Consider the following 23,016-nt stretch of genomic DNA (forward strand, 5'->3'; position numbering starts at 1 on the left):
CTGCATTTTTGAAACCAGTGTATCAGAATTCTTTTTTCTATTCAAATTAAGCAGAAACTGCCGTAACGTCAAATTCCGTTTCAGAACCAACCTCACGCTAGTTTTCAATCATCATGAATACATTTTCATTTTTTTAAAATAATTTAAATTTATGTGACGTCATCGTTTAAACGCCAGAGTGAATGTATTTGAATCATAGACGAATACGTTTTGAATACATGAGCTTAATTCGTGACAGATTAGGATCACAGATCTCGCGTTGTGTCATCGCGACACGAGAGAAAGCACTACAACTAGTTTCAACAATGGAAAATGGGAATATTTGAATAATGAGATAATACGCGTTCTTCCATTCAAAACGTCAGCGCATTCCTATTTGTTGAAGCAATCCATTTGAAATTTTCTGTTGAATTTGAGAACTTGTCAATCATTCACGTTATTATAATTTGCTGCATTAGGAAATATACTATCAACGCCGTCTCATTTTCAAGTATGTTTTTTCAGGGATGTAGAACTTCAGGCTACGCAACTTGTTATGCTGTATATTAAATAAAAATTACATACTCTCTACATTATTCAATCCTATATTTTATCACGTAGTTTTATACATGAAACTCGACCTTGAGAATATGAAATTCGTTGACCTTTAAACCCGCTTAAAACTGCAAGGTTTTTTCTAAACTGTCTTGTCAGTTTATCGTCGATATTTGTTAATTTGAATCAATTTGTTCCGTGTGCAAAAGTGATAAGTGATAATCAGCTATTTTGATTTTATAAGCCATTTTTTCACCTCAACTGTTCACATAAAGATTTCACGTTCTTTAAAAAAAATCCACCATGAGTACTGCCGGCAAGGTATGAGAATGAAACATTCACATTAATCATATTACTTTTCATATCTGCTTCATGGTTTTAGATTATTAAATGCAGAGCAGCCGTAGCATGGGGCCCCAAAGAAGACCTGAAGATGGAAACTATCGAGGTCGCTCCACCAAAGGCACATGAAGTTCGCCTTAAAGTGGTATTCACCGCAGTTTGTCACACGGATGCCTACACTTTGAGCGGTCAAGATCCAGAAGGTCTTTTCCCAGTTGTTTTAGGCCATGAGGGAGCTGGAATAGTAGAGAGTGTAGGAGAAGGAGTAACACATGTTCAGCCAGGTCAGTATATCAGCTTGGCTTTGCAATGGACCCTTTTTTTCATACATGTATTATGATGTGATATTTCTAATGAGTTTTTTGATGAAATATATTTACATAGGTCAATGTCTCTTCTGTTTATGGACCTCAAAGTCACTCTATGGGAGTGAAACTAGATATGAAACAGCTAATGATATTTAACATTCTTGTTAGTTGGAATTAATGAAGATCATTATTATTATTTAGAAAGTCCCACTGTTCATATAATTTTGTTTATTTTCTAAACCTGTTGACGGCGAGTATGTGTAGATATGACGACATATAAAGTTTCATACTTGTAGTGATGTCTTCATAATTTTAAGTTTTCATCAATGACGGTTTGGGATAGTGAAAATATTGAGATATTCTGAATCATCTTTTATAGTAACCTTCTAGTAATATGGATTAGATTACATGATAGTTTTCAGTGAAAATATCAGTTTACTCTGATTACATCAACTCGAGAACTAAAATAATATCATAAAACTTTTGTTGTAGGTGATCACGTTATTCCTTTGTATGTACCACAATGTGGAGAGTGCAAATTTTGCAAGAATCCAAAAACGAATCTGTGTCAGAAAATAAGAGTACCTCAGGGTAGAGGTGTGATGCCTGATGGAACTTCCAGGTTCTCATGCAATGGAAAAATGTTACACCATTTTATGGGTTGCTCCACTTTCAGTGAATATACAGTAGTAGCAGATATATCAGTAACAAAAGTAAGTAGACTGTGGTATGAAAGTATCTAAAATTCCATAACGTTTATACCTAGCAAGCCTAACATTTATTCAGAAATATGTATTTAAGTTGTTGATTGAAGAATATATTTTTTAGAGTATCTGAATTCTGGGGTATCATGTAAGTTTTTACATCAAATGAAATAAATTTTATGGCATCACTTCCTTCAAGCATGTTTCATGATCACTGAGTGATAAGATAATAGGTTGTTACTAATTTATCAAGTAACAAATCCATAATACATTTCATAATTATCCTAGACAATCATCTTGGTAATATTCCATCTTGAATTTTTCTATAACTGGAATAATAACAATTAGCAAAGCACATTGTTCGTCACTTATCAAAATATACATCTTCTAATTAGAAAATGAACGTTGGTCCATTTCAGAGCTTAAAGAGATTTCATTTTCATTAAATCCTGAATATTAAACAAATCAATATTTGCTTTTTTCATGATTAGCAAAATGTCAATAATATTTTCTACGTCATCTCCTGAAGACGTCAACTTGGTTAATGAAATGCTTGTTAAGACGAGAGTTACAGTTTTGGTGTTTGGGAGCAGTGCTTTTCTTCAATTCATTCTATGCCAAAGTTTCTAGTTCTACCATTCAGTATTTGTCGGGTTAATATGATTTGTCTCTTAATGGTTTCAAAATTATTTCAATGGTAGGAGGCAGTATATTGATATTTTTCAAAATTTACTTTATGGTGTACCTCAAGAATCCATCCTTGGTTATGTTTTTCCTTTATATACATTTTGTAGCCAATGTGATATTTGACTGGTTTAATCAAATTATCTGCATATGCAACTGCTATTATGAAACGAAAAGATACATTATATGAAGAATGATTGGGATGAAATTCTAATTTAATGAACATAAATCAAGGCCCAATTTTAATAAATTCTCATATATGAATACTCAGTGTCTGAATCTGTGGCATGGAACAAAAACTACCATTGCCAATTGAATTGGCATATGCAGAAGGGGCATATGTCGATGTCTTACTAATTTTGATCTGTAGGAATTAGGAATAGGTCAAAAAATTACAAGTGCCGTTTCTGCATATAATAATAATAATATTAATTGACCATAGGCAATACAGATCGTAGATATATGACAAGTCAAAAAAGATAAGTAAATATTTCATTTATTTGATCTAATTATAATTGAAGAATACAAAGTGAAAAACCAAAAATCCTGAAAGTAATATAAAAGTATAAATTGAATACAAAACAATAAAATGCAAATAGTGTTATAAACATATACAAATAGAAATTTAATTGTAGTCAAGCAAACAAGCTATTCAATATAAATAGCATTTGGCAAACAGCTGAAAATATCTACATGTTGTAACACATTCCCATTTCTCAACATTCGAGTAATTGGAGAGAAAATACCCATAATTACTTGAATAAAATGGTATTTTACATATCTCATTGCTGATTCTAGTTTGTCTTTTTACATCAGATCAACTAAGGTTATGATTTTGTCTCACTCAAAGCGCATATCATTAATTACTCTCCATTTCAACCATAGTCCAACCTCTAGAGTATTGAACCATACTCCAACAGATCTCACCAATGAACAGTATTGGGAGTTAAAGTCTATGCAGGCTGTACTAACAAATCTTAGTTTAGTACCAAATCGAATTCTTATGTCTTTTATATTTGAGGTTCTATTCAAGTAAACATTATTAATGTGATAGTCATTAATAACTGGATGCGAAAAACAAATACAAGAAATCTACTGTTCGTTTTACACTTTTCTTGGTAATTAATAAATAAATGAAACAATAGTGGATCACAATGAGATCTCTGTGGTACACCAGATTTTATGAGAATAAGAGAGAATACATATATAATTGCCAACTCTTACCATATGACATCTACCTGATAGGTTCAACCATTTCAGCATTGTTTTATGAAAACTCAAAGAAGACATCTCAACAATGAGCAAATCATGGCTGAATCTTACCAAAGGAATGGGAATAGAATACTGATAATATGTATAAAAAGAAATCTGTTTTTCCCTTAACCAGCTGTCGCACCCCTACGAACGACAACTCTCAGAAGTCGAAACTTGTGCGAGCTGAGGATTAACGAGGTCTTACCTTTTAACGTGTGATTCCTAACACGTTTTCTAAGTTTAAAAATACTAAATTTTATACAGTAAATCACCTAAAATCAAATACATTGATATTTACATGAATACTCATGTACAAATATGTGCAATTACACCTATTCCCATTCGATTGGCCTTGAAGTTTCAACCATTTTTAATGTAATGAGTTGAAATGATTTCAGCTTGCCCATGGGAGATTAGAACAACCGTAAGACATTAGTTCCTATCTCAAAGTAGGTTGTTCATTTTCAAATAGATAGATAGATAGATAGATTTATTGATCTCTTCGAATCATTTACATGACATGAGATAAGTCTAATAACCGTGTTCGGTTGCAAATCAGGATAAAATTACAATACATCTTAATAAAAAACGAAAATACACCTAAAAATACTAACAATACAATAATACAATACATATTTTTTTAAAAGTTCGTACATGTAGAGTTGGGAATAAAATGCCTGGTGCTATGTAGGGGATGAGAATATGTTATTTCATTTTAGTAATTGTTCAGTAAACTCTGTTAGGGAATAAAAACAGTTGTCAATCAAAAATGATTTCAAGGTGGATTTGAATTTGACTATATTTTCATTTGCTTTTATTTCATCTGGTAGCAGGTTATAGAAATATCCTCCTGCATAGAGTGGAGATTTTTTCAGGTGCAGACGGTTGAATTTGCTTAAGTGGACATTGTTTTTGTTTCGAGTGTTGTATTGGTGGACATCACTATTTTTTTGAAACTTATTTTTGTGCTGGTGGGTATAATTTAATAGCTTGTAGAGGTAAATGCTTGTACAAGTCATCAAGCTATTTGTCCTAAAAGTCTCTCTACATGATTCCCTATAGTCCAAGTTGAATATCAGGCGAATAAATCGCTTTTGCAGAATGAATACTCTCGTTATCTCGGTCGCCCTGCCCCACACGATTATGTTGCAGCTGATCGCTGAGTAGACTAAGGCATAGTATAAGTTAATCAGCTGACATCGGTAAAAATTCGATTTCAGACTATTCATCGCGAAGTAAAGTTTATTCAATTTTTTACATAGGCAGTCAATTTGTTTGTTGAAGTTCAATTTATGGTCAAGTTCTATTCCAAGAAATTTGGTGCATTTGGATGAGTAAATTATAGTGTTAGTGCTAGTTAATAGTTTTAAATTGTTTTCATTCTTCAGCGGTGCAGTGAATTCGATCATCACAGTTTTTTTCTCGTTTATAATAAGATGGTTTCTTTTGCACCATTGTGCGAAGTTACTCATGACTGCTTGTGTTGAAATTTCCAGCTCAGATAGGTTATCAGCTGCAACTATAATTGTTGTGTCGTCTGCGTAAATGAATACGCGTCCATGATTTATATATGAGGGTAAGTCGTTCACATATAGTAGGAATAAAAGTGGGCCTAACACCCCTCCTTGAGGGGTACCAATGAAGGTATCGAATTCACTAGAAAACTCATCCTCAATCTGAACCTTGAGTTTCCTGCCCGTCATATAAGATTGGATCCATGACTGGATTGGTCCTCTGATGCCCATCGCTTCTAATTTAATTTTTAGATATTCAGGGTTGATTATATCGAAGGCGCGAGTCAGATCGAAGAAGATTCCTGCCACATATTTGTTCTGGTCGATATTTTCGTGGATGTATTGTGTCAGTTCTATTGAAGCGGTTTCTATCGAGTAATTGCGGCGGAAGCCGTGTTGTGATGGGGTTATTATATTATTTTGATTGAGGTAGTTGATTATCTGATTATACACGGCTGTTTCAATGATTTTGGAAAAGCAGCTAAGTATACATATCATCCTATAGTTTTCGACAGATTGGGGATCATCCTTTTTGAACACAGGGCTGGTCTTGGTAGTTTTTAATTTATTTGGAAACACACCTTGGGTGACAGATAAGTTAGTGATCTCAGATAATTGAATGGAGATTTTATCAACACATTCTTCTAGTACAATAGCTGGTATTTCATCAATTCCTACAGAGTATTTCTTTTTCATTGTTAGTATTATTTGTTTTATTTCATGTTCGTTGACTGGCGCAAAAAACATAGATTTTGCGCTTCGTATGTCGTTAGTTGTACACATATTTCTTGGTAAATTGAGGCTTTGTATGGTGTTACTGACAGAATTTGGTGTTACTGACAAAAAATTAAAAGCAAGAAATTGATTTAGCCAAAAACTTCTCCCTATCATATAAATAATAATCAAATCTTTTTCAGATTGATCCCAAAGCACCTCTGGACAAAGTGAGTCTTTTGGGATGCGGAGTACCAACAGGATATGGGGCAGCTTTAAATACTGCCAAAGTAGAGAAAGGAAGCACCTGTGCTGTGTGGGGATTGGGCGCAGTAGGTTTGGCAGTTGGTTTGGGTTGTCAAGCAGCAGGAGCATCTCGCATCATTGGAGTTGATTTGAACCCAGCCAAATTTGAAGTTGGTAAGAACAAATATAATGTTGACGAGTGTAATTTGAAAAAGTCAGCTTCATTCATTACAATTCACAAATTATGTGTTTGTTTCATATTTTCAACCTGAACTGATCTTTCTGCTTTCATCATTTTCTCAGGAAGAAACATTTTTGTTATTATATTTGTTTTATGAAAGCAATGAAAAGAGTTTCTGTTTATCCAATACCACTGATTGAGAAGTCATATTAATAACACTTTTTTGATTTGATCTCATAAACATTTCTTGTACTCCCTCATATCACTTTTTTTTTTGAAAAATATTGATCAAATCTATAAAAAGATTGAAGTCACTGAAAAATTCATTTACCAGCAGTCATTCGAATTACTCCTAATTTTTTTTTTAATCAAAATTTTATTGATCTGAATGCTCAACTTGGAATTTTGATTGTACTCATGAATGCCAACATTAACTCCAAATTTTTTTTTTTCTTCAGCAAAGAACTTTGGCTTCACCGAGTTCGTCAACCCCAAAGACTACGAGAAGCCTATTCAGGAAGTCTTAGCTGAAATGACGGACGGAGGTTTAGACTTCACCTTTGAATGCGTTGGAAATGTGCATACCATGCGGGCGGCTTTAGAATCGTGCCACAAAGGATGGGGAGTATCTACGATTGTAGGCGTAGCTGGAGCTGGACAAGAGATCAGTACCAGGCCATTCCAACTTGTGACAGGAAGGGTTTGGAAAGGAACTGCATTTGGAGGTGAGTACCAATACATAATTGTAATACATGACAAGCCACTAGATAGTAGTTGATGAGCTTGAGTTTTGAATGTGATTTCCTACAAGTAAATACTACAACCGAATAAGAACTGAATAGTGATGATTACAATTTATTTTTGGGAAGAAATATTTTCGGTTTTCTACTTTTCCATCTTTATACAAAAATGTGGCAAACGCCCAACGAAAAGAAGAAAGAATTAATTTCAAAATATGTAGATCATGCAAAGAAGTAACTTTCAGACATGAACTAGAAGAGAAAGCCCCCTTAAAACAACTTCCATACAAACATTGAATTACATGAAAGAAAAGGTAGATAGATAGAAATCTTCATTTACTTTTCAGAGTATTTGTAGTCCTACATGAACACAGTGGCAGAATACATTGTCTGTAAAAGTACATCAACAAAATACATAATCTCAAATCTACATACACTTCAGGAAATATGGACTGTCAAAAATCACACAAGGAGCTTAAAAAAATAAATATATAGTAGTAAATGCTAAAAAAACTAAAATACATCACACTTTTTCAGATACATCATACACTGACTAAAATTTTTTGACCAAAAAAATTTGATTCAAGTGGAACTTTTGCATTTTTATACATTTTGAAAAAATTCCTGAATACTGTAAGGCTCCTGATCGAGAAGGAATTCTTTCAAAAACCTCAGAAACCTGCCTACAACCTCAATGTTGCGTATATTTTGGGGGAATCTGTTATAGAATTTCATCGCTTGATAGATGTTGCTACGCTCATACAATGCCTTAGTGTTTGCCTTGTTTCACAAAAGTGGGTTTGAAGGTATTTCTCGAAAAGATTTGGGTGAGCAGTGAGAAATTTCATTGTTTCAAAGATATATACTGCTGGTGCATAATTCATTACTTGAACCCCAAACTGTTATTCCTAGCCTCATGATTGAGTGAAAATTTGCATAATATACAGTTAATAATACTTCGAGATCAACATATTTTTTAAGTAGTCTTATCCCATATATTACTGAAGACAATCTACTGCATATATTGTCTATCTGAATTTTCCAACTCAAAGTATCATCAATGCTGATTCCCAGAAACTTTACTGAAGTATTGCAAATAAGTTTTTCACTATCAAGTGTTACGTGATGTGGCGTTTCTAAACTGTTGTTGGTTTTAAATATGAGGTAGTCAGTTTTTCCTTCATTTAGAATTAACTTGTTCTCAAGAAAATATTCTTTGCATTGTTTGATTACGTCACATCCATTGTTGATTATATCTGGTAAAGTGGCACCAGTTAGCAGGAGATTGGTGTCATCAGCATAGTTGATAAGGTGATAAAGTACTTCAGAAACAACTACTTTCATATGAACGTTAAATTATACAAAAACACTTTTTCCTATTCGGTTTGTACTACATATATTTTTGTATGAAGATAGAAAAATATGAACCCAAAATCTTTCTTTTCCAAAAATTAATCTCCCCTAGAATTATGCCTCTTTCAATTTATACAATTTATTCTTTTTAAACTACCATTGGTTACTAATTTTGTGAATTCTACAACTGAATATAGATCGGGTAGTAGTTTCAATGGACTAAATTTAAAATGATTTATTTGAACTCTAATTGGATACTTTTAATGTGAATATTAGACCATGCATTCAAGTTGAGAAAATATTCTGATTTCTTCTAATCTTCTTCATTTTCACGAATAATTCCTCAACTACTGACTTTACGAGAAAATGTATATTGACTTTTTTATAGTACTCATTGCAAATCTACAAAAATTGTTTCATGGACGTTTTTGGATTTTTTTAACTTTGTGAATGACAAATAAGTTATCCAATGATTATCCAACATTTCCTGAACTGTAGAAATTAGTTGTAAGGCACTGTTTGAAGCGGTGTAGAAATTAGGGCAAAATTTTATTGCAGTCAGCATAAAATGTCCAATGAGTTTCCATTGACACATGCTGTTGAACCATTCCTAACCTAACATTTTATGAAAAAAAACTTGTATGAACTTTTTTATGGGACCCGTTGAGATGAACATAATTGATGCTATGAAAATTTTATATTTTTAAACCGTTTGCACACAAAATGGGAATTTACCTGAACGGTAACAATTATGCGAAAACTGTAATGAAATATTTTGTTTACCTTCTTAGGACCAACAAAAATGGATGTATGAGCTTCTTCCCTTTTTTAAATTCCCACTTTCCGCTCATAAACAACATTTTCTGAAGTGTTTCATGAAAATTACAATTTCTTAAATTATTCTCGAACTATCATAGTTTTGAAAATAATGTTCTGGTATTTTTTGAAGATATTTTTGAGGTAAATGGAATGAAAATATAATCATGAGCTTATAAAGAAATAGTCTCAATATATTATTGCATTTGATAAATATGATGGAGTGTAAAAATTTCACTATTAGCAGCAACTTACACATTTTTTCATAGTATCATTACGAATTTTTTTGATGGGAAGGAAGCATCTAGTGTATGTTTCGGAATATTGAAAATTCAAAAAAGGACCATGAGATATACAGTAGAAGTTACTCTCCTTCAAAAATCTCAGAATTTTGACCGTTACAAGTACAGTAGAAGTCCATTAGTCCGGCATCCAACAGTTCGGAATTCCCGATACTCCGGCATCGCTTAGGAACATTCGAAAAATTTTGGTTTTCTCCAAAAGTGTATTTTCAAAGCAAATAAAAACGCTCAAGAGCTTTTCGGAAGTTTTTGGGGTAGTTCGGGATCATCCGGAAGTGCTCAGTATTGTTCGAAAACAATTAGCGGCCGGCTAGTCTCAGCTATCACAACAAATACAGGTTCAGTGCAGCACAGTTAATCAATCATGAAGCGTCTTCGCCAATATATGAAATGTAAAATAAACTTTGTTGTATTTGCATACTGTATTTGTAGTTTAATTATTGACCTAATTGTTCTTATAATTACGATTTATGTATGTATGTAGTTAAAAAAACAAAGTACATTTGTTTTACGGCAAGGCCTACACCAAAAGGAAGGGGCACCGCCCGAAAGACCGGAATTTTCGGTAGTCCAGCACTGAGCTGGAGATATTGAAATGTCTGAAACATACTGTATGATTATCAAATCAAAGATAATCTCTGATCGGGTACATATGATGATATAATAATAATAATAATAATCGACTTTATTCATCACAAGAGATGAAGGATTTCTTATTTGTATTTACATTACATTAATTGAAGATACCTTATGTCGAATGGGTGAACTGTCAGCTAAAGCTGTTTTTCAAATCGATATATGCTGATTTTTGTCGCTATATCATGATGGGATTATTATACATAATTCAGTTCCAGAGAAAATAAAGAAACACTATTGCATTACAGAATGTGAATATCATATGAAAAAAAATCAGATTAGTGGAATTTCATAGTTTGCATTTTTTCTATCACCCTTGAATTCGTTTTAAACAAGTACTTTCTGAAACCAATTTCATATTTGATTGAATTTCATTGTTTTTTTCTCAAGATATGTTATGTGTTTATTGTAAAACATCCAAGTTCTGTTACTGTTATTTTATAATACTTTGTAATCAGTTTTAGTTTCTAATTATAAGCATTTTTTGTTTCTTGGGACAATAAACTAAATTGAATTGAAAAAAAACTAACATACCGTACTAAAAATTCTTAACAAAAAAAAACAATGCAAAATTTTAGACTAAATAAATCAAAGAATTGCTCGAGTATTTGAAAGTTCTCTTACTGCACGCTTTCAAAATGGTATTGAAAGTTTTTTTTTTAAACCACTGTATTCCTTTTTAAAATACAATCTGCTTTTCCGTTAACCACCTGTCGCTCCCCTAAGAACAACCCTTAAAAGTGGGAACATAATCTTACCTTTTAACGTGCGATTCCCAGAACAATAAATTGACCTTTAAATTGAGTTATTCCCTCATGTCTATGTTTCAATGTATGATAGTATCTTAGATTTTATATTATATCCATATTTATAATTTTATCGATATTTCACACATATTGACTTGCTGTAATTGTGCAGAAACGTATGAAAAATTTATTCGGTTTTCAGGTTGGAAAAGTCGTGATAGCGTGCCAAAATTAGTCGACGAGTATATGGCCAAAAAATTGAAACTGGATGAATTTGTCACACATTCACTCAAATTTGAAGAAATCAATGAAGCTTTCCATTTGATGCACAAGGGAGAAAGGTATGTATTTCTTTCGAAAGCGTATACACTAACTATATCTCAATATTTTTCATTTTGCAGCATCCGCTCAGTTTTGGCATTCTAATTGAAGACAGTTATTACCATATGAAAGGAATAAAAGTTTAATACAAAACTTGTGTTTTATTTCAAATAAATACAAATATAGAAAACACTAACACAATCACTCAAGAGCTTGTTGTTATTTTTCGGGCCAACACTTGGCATATCTTGGGATTCTTGATCAGAATGAGGTGGCACAGAAAGTCCTTGTCATTCTTCAACGAACTGAGAGATCTATCGGTGAGAACGTTGATTAAAGAGAGTCCCTCTTCCTCTTTGATGGGATTCGGCAGTTTAGCAAGAAGCCGACAAACTTGGCGGTTCACATTGACTTCTACCTCTATGGTCGAGTAAAACTGAATTTTTTGCTGAAATCATAATATATTATTAGATGAAAGGTTTAGTTTGAAATGATATATAGCACAGTCTAACTTTTGTTAATTCTAAATGTGCAAATTACAGTTTCAGATCCGGAGTCTGGCTGTGAGTCATTTTTTTACATGAAAAAAAAAAAAGAATATAAGAATTCTAAATATTTCCCCTTGGAAATATTTAGATTGGCAGGAAGAGGAGCAATTGATTGGCCTCCGAGATCACCTGATTTAGCCCCCTTAGATTTTTTCTTTGGGGACATGTTAAATCTGTTTTTCATGTAACAACCTGCTGATATTGAGGAACTTGAAGGGGACGAATTGCAGCAGCACGCTGCTCAATTCTTAGTGAAGTTTCCCGTAATGTTTGAAAACAGACTTCATTAAAGTTTAGAGCAAGTTCACTATTTTTTTTTTCGAAACAAAGTACTACTACAACAGTTACTGACAAATTGAAATGTTACGACAAGTAAAGAAACAAACTATAAGGCAGTTTATATGAAAATAAAAAATAACATATGAAAAGTAATGTCTTGAAAAATCACATGGATTACGTCCTTAAAAAATCAGTCACGCACAACATATGATAGACTTGTAATAGGCAGTCTGCAATAACGTGCATTTTCCTGAAAGTTCTTTCAAATACAGTGATTTTTGACCAACTTTTGGATCCCAAAACGTCTCAGCAAGATGGAAAAAAAATTTCAATATGGTTTATTATTTGGTGTAAAACACATAATGAGGTAATTCTGTTATATCTCCTCTTAGACAGTCTAGACTAGACAACTCCTGATGATGCTAACTTGGTTAGCGAAACACATGAGGCGAAAAAATTGTTTTCAGTAGACTCATTTTATGCCTGAGGTTAAATACTACTTTTCAAGCTCCTTGTAATTTTCAAATATTTACATTCCACAAATTGAAAATGTTAAATTCGTGACCTGAATATTGAACTTGATAATACTCAAGGTTACATGTTCAATAATGAGACTAAGATAAAACTTGTTGAACGTGTTTCATTACATGACAAATTACGTAATGAATTCCAGTAATTAAATAACATCTGATTAAATTCATGACATGATGGTTCAAATGAAATAATTATCGTATTTTCAAAACAAACATTTTCATATACCGTTATGAAATTTGACGTATACATACTGCTAGATGAAAAGTGACTTAAATATCTCCTTCAACATAATAAATAGGCTGGATTTTTCAATATTTGGTAGATTTTTGATATAGGGATAGTCAGAAGAAGTTAACCTTCTTTTGGTGATACTTTTGTGAATGCACTTTTAAATTCAGTTCCACGTAATTGTATTGTCATATGAAAAGAAAGTAATATTACAATGTTTACTAAAACCAGAGCACAAATGCTCTAAGAATGGAATTATGCATAAAAAGTTAGAAAGTAAACTTTCAAGTCTAAATTATTTACTTTTTCATAAAGAAAAATTATTCCTAGAAATGAAATGTCATGAAATCAAATGAAAAATATAGTGTGGGACAATTAAATATAATAAATATTGAAGATTAGTGTTCCATATCTTCCGCTCTAGAATTACTTAATACCACACCAGTGGCATTAAATGGCATGTGAGAATTTCTATGCACATTTTTTTTGAGAAGGAAATATGAATTGATGTGTCCTGAGGAAGACCTAATGAAAGGTCGAAACGTTGATATCGAAAATTTATTTTCTATATTTTTTTTTCCGACTTCTTCCAACTAAAAACACCAGTATATTCAAAAATGTTATTGGGATAAAAACTGAAAAATATAAAATAATTTTGGGAATCTGGTGAGAACACATACTCATAGAGGAATTTCTTTGAAGAAAATTAATGAAAGCTTGTGTAACAAATGAAGAATTATCAACTCATTTGTATGTGAGGAAACTTTTCAGTTTTTAGTATTTCGTGCCAGTTTGCAGATATACAAATTGATGACGTTTGTACATTCTTTCATAGAAAGGTGAATGTTTATAATTTTCATTCCTAATATTTACTTTATTGGCCTTTGAATCTCTACTCTATATGTATATTGTTTTTAATTTACTTTTTTCCCAAAAGAAATTACCTTGTACTCTTTTGGGAAAAAATGTTTTGACTAGTTTTTGTTCTTCTCCAGTTTGAAGAAAATTATCAATCTATAGACATATTGATACAAATTTGTAAATCTGTTAATAAATGAATAAATAAAACCACTCAGAAACGTGTAATATTTCAAATTTAAAAAAATCTTTGAAATGAAGAAAAAATTTTGAACTTGTTTATAATGAAAAGAGTATGTGTGACATCAATTTTTTTGAGGAAAATTGAAAAAATTTGTATACTGTGCATGTATCATGACAGATTCTTGAGGTTTAAAAAATCTATTTTTCCGTTAACCAGCTGTCGCACCCCTACGAAAGACAACCCTCAGAAGTCGAAACTTGTGCGAGCTAAGGATTAACGAGGTCTTTCCTTTTACGTGTGATTCCTAACCACCGACCAACACGGCAGTCAATTCGAGTAAGTGAACAAAGCACCGGCGTCGAACCTCCTGGCTACCGACCGACCACGAAAAAATCTTATTACTCTTTCAATCAAAGTTTTCAGTCGATGTTTAAACTTATCACTTTTTCTATTTCAACTTAGAAAACATAATTACCTGAATGACTATGCCATAATTATGAATACAGTACTTCATAGCAGGCTCCAAAAGTTTCCTGCTCTCGGTATTCTGAGTGTCAATCAACTGAGAAAGCAAAATCAGCACGTCAGTGAAAAGGTCTAAACATCTCTCACTTCCACAAATTTCAATTATCGATTCCGCTGTCATAAGCCATTCCCTGGTGACTAATGGTGGTAACATCTACGAAATAATCCAGAAATTGTAATGACTTCACAATTGAAAATGAAAACTAACCTGTAACATTTGATTGACACATTCACCATAGTTGTCGATATGAAATTCCGGACACATATTCCTAAAAAGAGATGAATCTGTTGAAGAAGTTAGGTATTTTCTGTAGAATCCAGTAAAACCATCTTCCCCATCTATTGTAATTTGAACTGAAAGGTATTAAACTTCAACTACAAGTGAAGAATTGCAAAGAAATATAAAATCTTGAGTGTTGAAAAAAATTGATTATTAAAAGTGAAGACAATTAAGATTTTTACCTTCAGATCCCACACTGACCCGACAACTATCACAGAAAATATCAACAAGGTATTTCACAATTTGTTGCTTAGCTCCATCAAAATGCAAAAATCTACACCGGCATTCATCCATTATATTTAGCAATAGGGTAACTAAGGCTTTGGTTTCTTCTAACACAGAGATTGTTATATATCCTCCCTATAAATAGAAAATAATAATAAATAGAAATTATTAAGCAACGTGTTGCGAAACCCTTTATAGTGAATGGAATGGAAGTGATAGATTATGGATTTTCATCAAGTATCGGCCAGTTCTATTCAATTAGAAAATGAAGGTACTTGCATAACAAAAATATAGATCTGAACAAATTGAGAAACCATTCTGAAGGAGGGGCTCCAGTTATATATAAAAATTACTTGTAAGACGAAAGAAAATGCTCGGATGCATGAAAGGAATACATCAATGAATATGCAAAAAAATGTTTATCGATTCACCTATTTTAAATGTGCGAGCATTGTATATGTATTTACAAATATTTCAAAACAAGTAACTTCATGACGCTTCAAACAGTTTCACAATAATTTGTTTTCCTGGATAATTAGCGGTTTTACAAATTTTGCTAGTTATTTTTGCTCAATTTGACATCACAATTATAACATCTATTTTACTTTTTTTATTCTCTGTGTTCTTCCATATATTTTAATCCGTTACCACCTTTTAAGACAATGAAGTCCAGATTTGTTACATTCAGTTTTTACCATAATTAAAGTGTGGGCTGTCACATACGCGGACTGTTCAAAAAATTAACAACGTTACGAAAAAAGCTATTCGGCTTTCACTTCTTTTTACATAAAAATTAGTGGGAAACTTCCAAAAACTAATCTCTCCTAAGAATTTACCCCCTACAATTTAAAAACATGTTCTGGAAACTTTTTCTGTATCATTGAAAAATAATTTTTGACATATGTTCTATTCATTTTCAAACATATTCTTTACAAATAAAACTTCGACGATTCAAGTGTGTCATTATACTGATAGATAAACTTACCGCAAGTATCTGAATGCTATAGCTCAGTTCTTCAAAGCACTTTCCTTCATAAAACTTCTTCAGCAGTGGATAAAACACCTTCAAAATCATAACTTTATTTGAAAAAAACTCCGTATCCACCAGATTCCTGAACAACTCCATATAGTTATCAACATTCTGTGAACTTGGCACATTTCTTTCAATGACTCCGTGTAGAATAGTCACTCCTATACTATTAATCTTTGCTATTTCTCTAATCAATGAAAAGGTATGCTTTAAACAGGCAGTATGAAAAGTACTCTTCAAACACTCTGAGAAGAGGCAGCTGAGAACTAGCTCAGGTGACTGCAGCAACAGAAAAACCAAGTCTCCTGTCAGGTCTTCAGAAACATTACTACTTTTGTCGTTCAGCTTGTTGAATATCACTGTCAAAGCATCTTCAATACCTTCTGAAGCCATATTAACAAATTTGTGTTTATGAAAGTGTCTGGTGGCCACAAGAACTAGTTTCTCAACAGGTAGCGTAGCAGCGCATTTAAGAACAATCTCTTTATGCTCAAAGTTGTTCATATTAACACACAAATCCAACAATAAAGATACATCATCTTCACTGCAGAGGTGGTACCAAGATTTCACACACTCCAGTGCTGCTTTATCTTTGAAAATATTTGTACCAAGTAGCGCTTTGAACCAGTTCCTTTGATCCTTGTTGACTTTATTGACGTTTCGAATCATCGTGCATACATCGGCTTTGTGTATAAGTTCCGTCAGTGTTAATGGTTTTTTAGCAATTTGTCCTAACATACCAATCAGTTCTTTGGCTTCAGGATAGTTCTGGTACTCTTCCGTCACCATGTATGCTTTGCCAGATATGACTGTTTGAAGGATTTCTTCGTCCTCTTCAATCTATAAAGTTTGACCTTATCAGAATTTTTTCAGAATACAAATTGGTGAAAACATTCAAAAATTAAGCATTTCCTTTCATATACTTTGAGAAACAACTTCAGTGCAATGCAGTGTGAAATCATTTCACTGCAAAAAGAAGTAATGAGAAACCAGGTACAAAAAAAAGTTAACTGAAACACAAACACTACACAAAAAACTTTTGAAAGTAAACTGATGGATACTAGTGGAGTTATAACTCCAATTCACATTTTTGTCTAAAATATATTTATTTTATTCAAATAATGATCGTAATACATATAAATATCTGTATTAAAACAGTTGACAAAAAACTAAAAGATCTATACAATTTTTACAAATTGCAACTTGACAGTATTGTTGTATTATTGTTTGTATTATTGTTTTGTAATGTTGTTCAAAATATGTCTATATCTGGGTCATGTCTATTGGCAAGTCTTGGTATTCTGTTCATAAGAGCATCAAAGGAATAATTTGTGTGACAGATGGCTCTGTGAAAAGGTTGAACATTTCTAGCTTGTTTCAAACAAATATTCAACTAAAATTCTCCTGAAAGTTGAGTACAATTGATGTTATTTGAAAAAAAATTGTGAAAAAGCAGAAGTCAAAGATAAGTCTTTCGACATAATATTTTGACATAACGATAAGTGCCAAAAGTTAGGCCTTTTTTGAATGCCTATATACCTGATAAATGTGAAAGTTCTCAATCTGAACAAATAATTAGACGATTGAACTGTATGCTGCAACTGCGGCAAACATCATCAGTAGTATATGCATTAACAGCGAGGGCAAAGGTTTCATCTAAAGTCTCAGCATTGACTAACTCAAGGACTGTTATAAATTTATGTTTGTGCTACTATTATACACTATCTTCTGCTCACAACTCCTTGTGGGTGGAATGGGTCTAGAAGGAAATGAAAAATGTTTGAGTAATTAAGAATTTTGCCTGTTATGTTGCTTGCCTTATAACAGAGAAAAAAGGTGCAGGTTTGCATTTAGGTGATGAAATATTTGAAAAGGAAAAATGACAGAATTTATAATGTGTGATTTTGACACACAAATTTTAATTAAGTATACTTCTTTTGAAATAATTTTATAAATTGAAAGGTGAAACTGGAATCTCTGGCAAAGAATAAATCCAAAACAAGCACAAGCAATGCATCTCCTGGAGACACCAACTTGCTTGATTGGTGTTGATAAGAGTATTGCAGTTCTGGTGTTTGAGAAATGAAGTGAACCTTACTTCATCCCCTGAAGACATCAATTTGATTAGTGAAACAGGCATCTAGTGAAGTATTGCCGTTCTGGTGTTAGGAAAAAAAAAAGCTTGTTTTGGAAAACAATTCTGTCTGTTTCATCTCTCGTTTCAATTCTAAAGTTCATACAGGTAAAGGCATGTGCAGAAGCTAGTTTGTCCATTTTATGAGATTTTTTCATTACTTTTGAAAACACGATTGACTTTCTTATTAGTCAGTGGGCTATGCCTAATGGCCACTGTCTTGCACTGATGAGTGGCTAATGAGCCAGAAACCGGTCTGCAAGTGTGCCCGTTCCAAAGGTGAAGGTCGACTCTTTCAGTTGTATTGCCAATTGCATATGCAGGAAATTTTCTGTGAAGATTCCTGCACTGACGCCTGTTGGATATAATCCAATGCCCTGCATGGTATTAGCCAGGGGAGTAGTTGTTTTCTGATAGGCGTCAGTCCATTCAACCTACTGTGTAGGTATATTCGAGACTGGCTTGAACGTTTAAAGTTCATTTCTTTAGATTTACTTACGATTGAATCAATTAAACTCATTTTACTGGACAACCGTCAATAATGAAGAACCCTTACCTCTGCCCAGGCACAGAAAACATTTATTGTTATATTTCTGATAATAGAGCAACATGTTCTGAATATATTTTTGACAAATTTTCTCAAAGGTAGGTGATCCTTGTCGCAATAGAGCAGCAACTCAAATAAATATAATAAGCAATATCCCATATGCTGGTAGATCTGAATTGTTTTCAAATTTTTGATTTGGTCGGAGTAGATGCCTGATAAATTTTGCAGGATAATATTTGTCACTTCAGATATATTTTCCACCTTGTCCTCAACCTGAAAATGAAAAGTACAGTCATGTCAATCTGAAAATACCAAGGGGGAGATATCTTTATGAGGTTAATTTTTTTGAAGATAGCACAGACATTGATACAGGATGACATTTCATTCATATGGGAGTTTTATAGCTCGAGGAAAATATTTATCCATTCGCAAAAATACATGTTGTATCTGTTTATAAAAAAATACAATAAGCATGATACAGACATGATTTAGCACAGTACAGATGTAAAAAGTCTGGTGCTACCTCCAATTATTCATTAATTGCAAAAATATAATTTAGCTTCTGAAATATGTTTTCCATGACACTTTACTGAGATTACATTAGCACTATATCAACAAAAATATTGAAGAATGTATGCAAAACACTCTTATTTTAGTGGCAATCGCCAAATTTCATGAAAATTAGACCATTGTTACCTTTTTGGAAGAATCAACAGAAAACAGTTTTGTTGCTGCAGCTTTAAGTATTATGTAGGCATTATCTAAGTGAACTTTTGGTACAGACTTATTCAAGCAAGGAATTGTCTCTTCCAACAATTCAGCGCTGAACTCTATTGGGAGTACTTCAATAACTTTACAGTAATATTTACATAGATCTAGACCATACACAATGTTAACAAACAGGCATTTCGAAATAGGGGGAGTTATATTCATCAAATGGGAATATTCTTCAAGTTCCAGAGTATTTTTGAACATTGTATTCAATGCAAGGAAAAATACTATGTCTTGCAACTGCGAATTATATTCCTCTGCAATTTTTCCATCTTTCATATATCCTCGATCTGGACTGGAAATGAATTTTTGGATGGCAACCATTACATCAAGTATTTTATCTTCATTTCCTATAAAACAGGTATTTTATTGTCTGAAGTTGATAAATTCAAAATGATTCACCTCCCCTATAATTGATTTTGGTAAATTCTCCTGTATTTTTTATCAAACTGGATAAGATTCCTTGTATGGCAATCAAATCACTAGTTAATTCTTTTGACTCCATCATTTAATCATTGAGTGACTATAAAAAATAGGTAGTATGAACTTTCTGATTTTCAACGATTCACTTTTTGAAGTAAAATTCAAATAGAATAACCTCAACACAACATACAAAGATGACAGAATTGTCAGATTGTTGCCTGTTGCCACTTTTCACCAACAGACGTTCATTTGCCGTCTAGAGACAAACATCTGCGTCATGCAGGATACATTAGTGACGTTCTGATACTCCTATTTGTAGCAAAACAGATAATCGATACTGAAAAAAAATTAACCACTGATTGCAAGATTTATCATGAAACTAGATTTGACAACAGTATTTCTAATTCAACCAACATTAACCTGCAATCTATACCAGACTAAGGTACATTGAATTACCTAAAAAACAAAATATAAAAATATTTGGAGTACAATGGGAATAAGTTCATATGTTCATTCAGTGTGTGTGTGTGTGTGTCTGAAATTTACCTCTATGCATGATTTATACATGTTTGTAAAGAGTTTATTATAGAATTGACTGTTTTCTATTTGTCTTCAGAAAATTGTCACATTTTTTGTAAAAAACAGGAGATCAAAAAACCGAAACCTTTTTTTCCAAAAATATTTTCATAATCGTTTTTCATACGCTTTGAAGTAGCAAAATATAAGAATCAGTGTATATTTTCATATCTGGAGAAAAGTCAAACAGTTCCTCAGAATGGATCCTATTGGCTACCCGTCTTGAAGAAAAATATGGATAGTGGCAAAATAGCAACAGACTAATATCAGAGAACACTTTGTGATACATCGATTGTTTTGAAAGACAATAAACATATTTCACATTTCTAAACTCTTTTGACATCTGTTGCAGTTTGAAGATGAAGCGAATCAGCGAAGACAAAATTGAATACCCTTAGATTTATCCAATATTATGAAGACGGATGCAGATTTCAGCCTAGGAAACGATAGCATTGATATCTAAATAATTTCTCACCTTTTTTTTGATAGGCAAAATACAAGTTGTACAGTGATGCTAGAAGATGCTATCGTATAGCGAAACACGTGTCGCAGTTTTGTAAACTTTCAAGTGGAAATCTTACATTGAAGTGTATTTTTTTATACGACAAGCTACTGATAAATAGAAATTTTTCTTTTTGAAAAATACTGTGATTCTACGCAGTAACTTAACCGGTGAACTAAAATGTTTTCCTTTTTTACACATGTAAAAAGTTCTTCATCATAATTTTTATATTTTTCAGATGTATGTAAACCATCTTGATGCGATCATTGATACTGCTAATTATACAATGTATGTAGACGACTTTCTATTGTTTCTGTCCTCCTCTGTGGATAATAAATTTCTACGAACGAACTGTATTTAAACAATTCATGCAGCTTCATTTTTTATCAATAGCCAATTTTTCAACATTAAAAAACTCAGATGTTAAGATTTCACTCACGCCAAAAAAACATGAAGTTTACGATCTGTTCTAGAAGTGAAACAGATGGTGAATGTTTATTATGGTCAAGCCACAGTAGAATGCTATGTATACTTTAGCATTCTACTGTGGTCAAGTTTATGAGGAATGTTCCTCCTGACGAAAATCAAGTAGTTTTCATAAAAGAGCTCCAAAACAACGCATTTTGAACTTATCATTTCAACCTTTTCCTTTAAAAAATTATTTAAATACTTAAAAAAGAGGAATGAAATAATGCATTCAACATTTAAAGGGATTCGTTTCTATTTCACCATTTGACAACATCGGTTATAGCTAATAAAGGACAATGAATCTGTTACCTGTATGAGACAAACAAAAATGGCATATTTCAGAGGCGTGCTGTTCTGTTTACTTATGTTCCGAGTTCCGATACATTCTGTGACATATGACATTTTGTGCAAATAACCTATCTTCCTCTATATAAATAAATAACAAAATAACTGTTGTTTATGTGGCTTGTGGAGGTGGTATTGAACTATAATTTATATTTCGCCTCAATTGTTGATTTGTAAAGATAATTTTCCTTTTTCAAAGCAGAATATCTAGGTACGTATAAATTATTTCAACTTGATATAGGCGCTGTTGCCGATATGTGAATTAGAAACAAATCCCTTTAAAAATTAAAACCCAACATTTGAAACATCAATTTGAATACTTTTCGAAGTGAATTCGAAAAACTTATGAATTAAACTCAACTTTATTTTGTTCAAACTTGCATTTGCTGTAATAACCCAAATTGAGGAACATTCTCCAATTGGCATTTGCTTGTGGGACAATGCACCAGGTGCACAAAAACAAATTTTGAGATGTATCACCAAAGTTTCTAACAGATAATCGTGTAGAGCTATTTTCAAAATATTTCGTGTTTTGACGCTTCCGTGTCACTTCATTTTCGAAACAAATGTCCATGTTGTTGAAAATAAAAAAACTTTTACTTGCAATTCGGATATTAATAGTTATGTAAAAAAATGCAACATTGTCATATAAATTTAGCGAAAAGAAATATAAATTCATGTTCTCTTGATTATTTTGGCCTCAAAGTATTTAACAATCTCCCAGAAAATTGAAGTATACAAATAAATTGTTTTCATTCAAACATGAGTTGAAGAACTTTTTAACGGAAAAATGTTTTTATAGTACCTACATGTGATTTTATGAAAATGCATACTCTGTGATCATCTATATGTGATGTACATTTCAGTGTTAGTGTATTTTAATCTTTTTTTGATGTAAATTTTGTTTTAATTTACTACTTTACCTACTAATTGACAATAGCAATACATGTAAGCCATGTCGAAAAAAAAAAATGGAAATAAATATTGATTGATTGTGGAAGGTGAACATATCCAAAGAAAGTCGATGAAAACTCTGATTTCCTCCATGAAAAATGACTTCCGTTCAATAGTGGTGATACTATTTCGCCATCAAATCTCCAGGTTTCCAGGAAAAAATATTTCTTTGTCCTTCAGATATATGGAATACACCAATAACCAACTTTT

General features: G+C 32.4%; 2 protein-coding genes across 2 annotated transcripts; one reads left to right on the forward strand and one right to left on the reverse strand.

The window, feature by feature from the left end:
* Positions 1 to 426: 426 nt before the first annotated feature.
* Positions 427 to 11,548, forward strand: Fdh (alcohol dehydrogenase class-3 Fdh). Its single transcript, XM_023161136.2, has 7 exons — positions 427 to 855; positions 917 to 1,160; positions 1,677 to 1,897; positions 6,258 to 6,474; positions 6,940 to 7,206; positions 11,277 to 11,415; positions 11,476 to 11,548. The coding sequence occupies exons 1-7, from the start codon at positions 838 to 840 to the stop codon at positions 11,498 to 11,500; spliced, it is 1,131 nt and encodes a 376-aa protein (XP_023016904.2). The 5' UTR covers positions 427 to 837; the 3' UTR covers positions 11,501 to 11,548.
* LOC111507024 (uncharacterized) lies at positions 11,537 to 20,168 on the reverse strand. Its single transcript, XM_074183071.1, has 8 exons — positions 19,941 to 20,168; positions 19,464 to 19,888; positions 18,777 to 19,040; positions 16,042 to 16,926; positions 15,014 to 15,191; positions 14,760 to 14,905; positions 14,502 to 14,705; positions 11,537 to 11,843 (listed from the first exon to the last, which is right to left on the reverse strand). The coding sequence occupies exons 1-8, from the start codon at positions 20,044 to 20,046 to the stop codon at positions 11,601 to 11,603; spliced, it is 2,451 nt and encodes an 816-aa protein (XP_074039172.1). The 5' UTR covers positions 20,047 to 20,168; the 3' UTR covers positions 11,537 to 11,600.
* Positions 20,169 to 23,016: the final 2,848 nt, after the last annotated feature.

This window comes from Leptinotarsa decemlineata, unplaced genomic scaffold (genome assembly GCF_025532065.1).
Source record: "Leptinotarsa decemlineata unplaced genomic scaffold, Ldec_3_MD MMD2_tig00026330_RagTag_RagTag, whole genome shotgun sequence".
NCBI classification, from domain to species: Eukaryota; Metazoa; Arthropoda; class Insecta; order Coleoptera; family Chrysomelidae; genus Leptinotarsa; species Leptinotarsa decemlineata.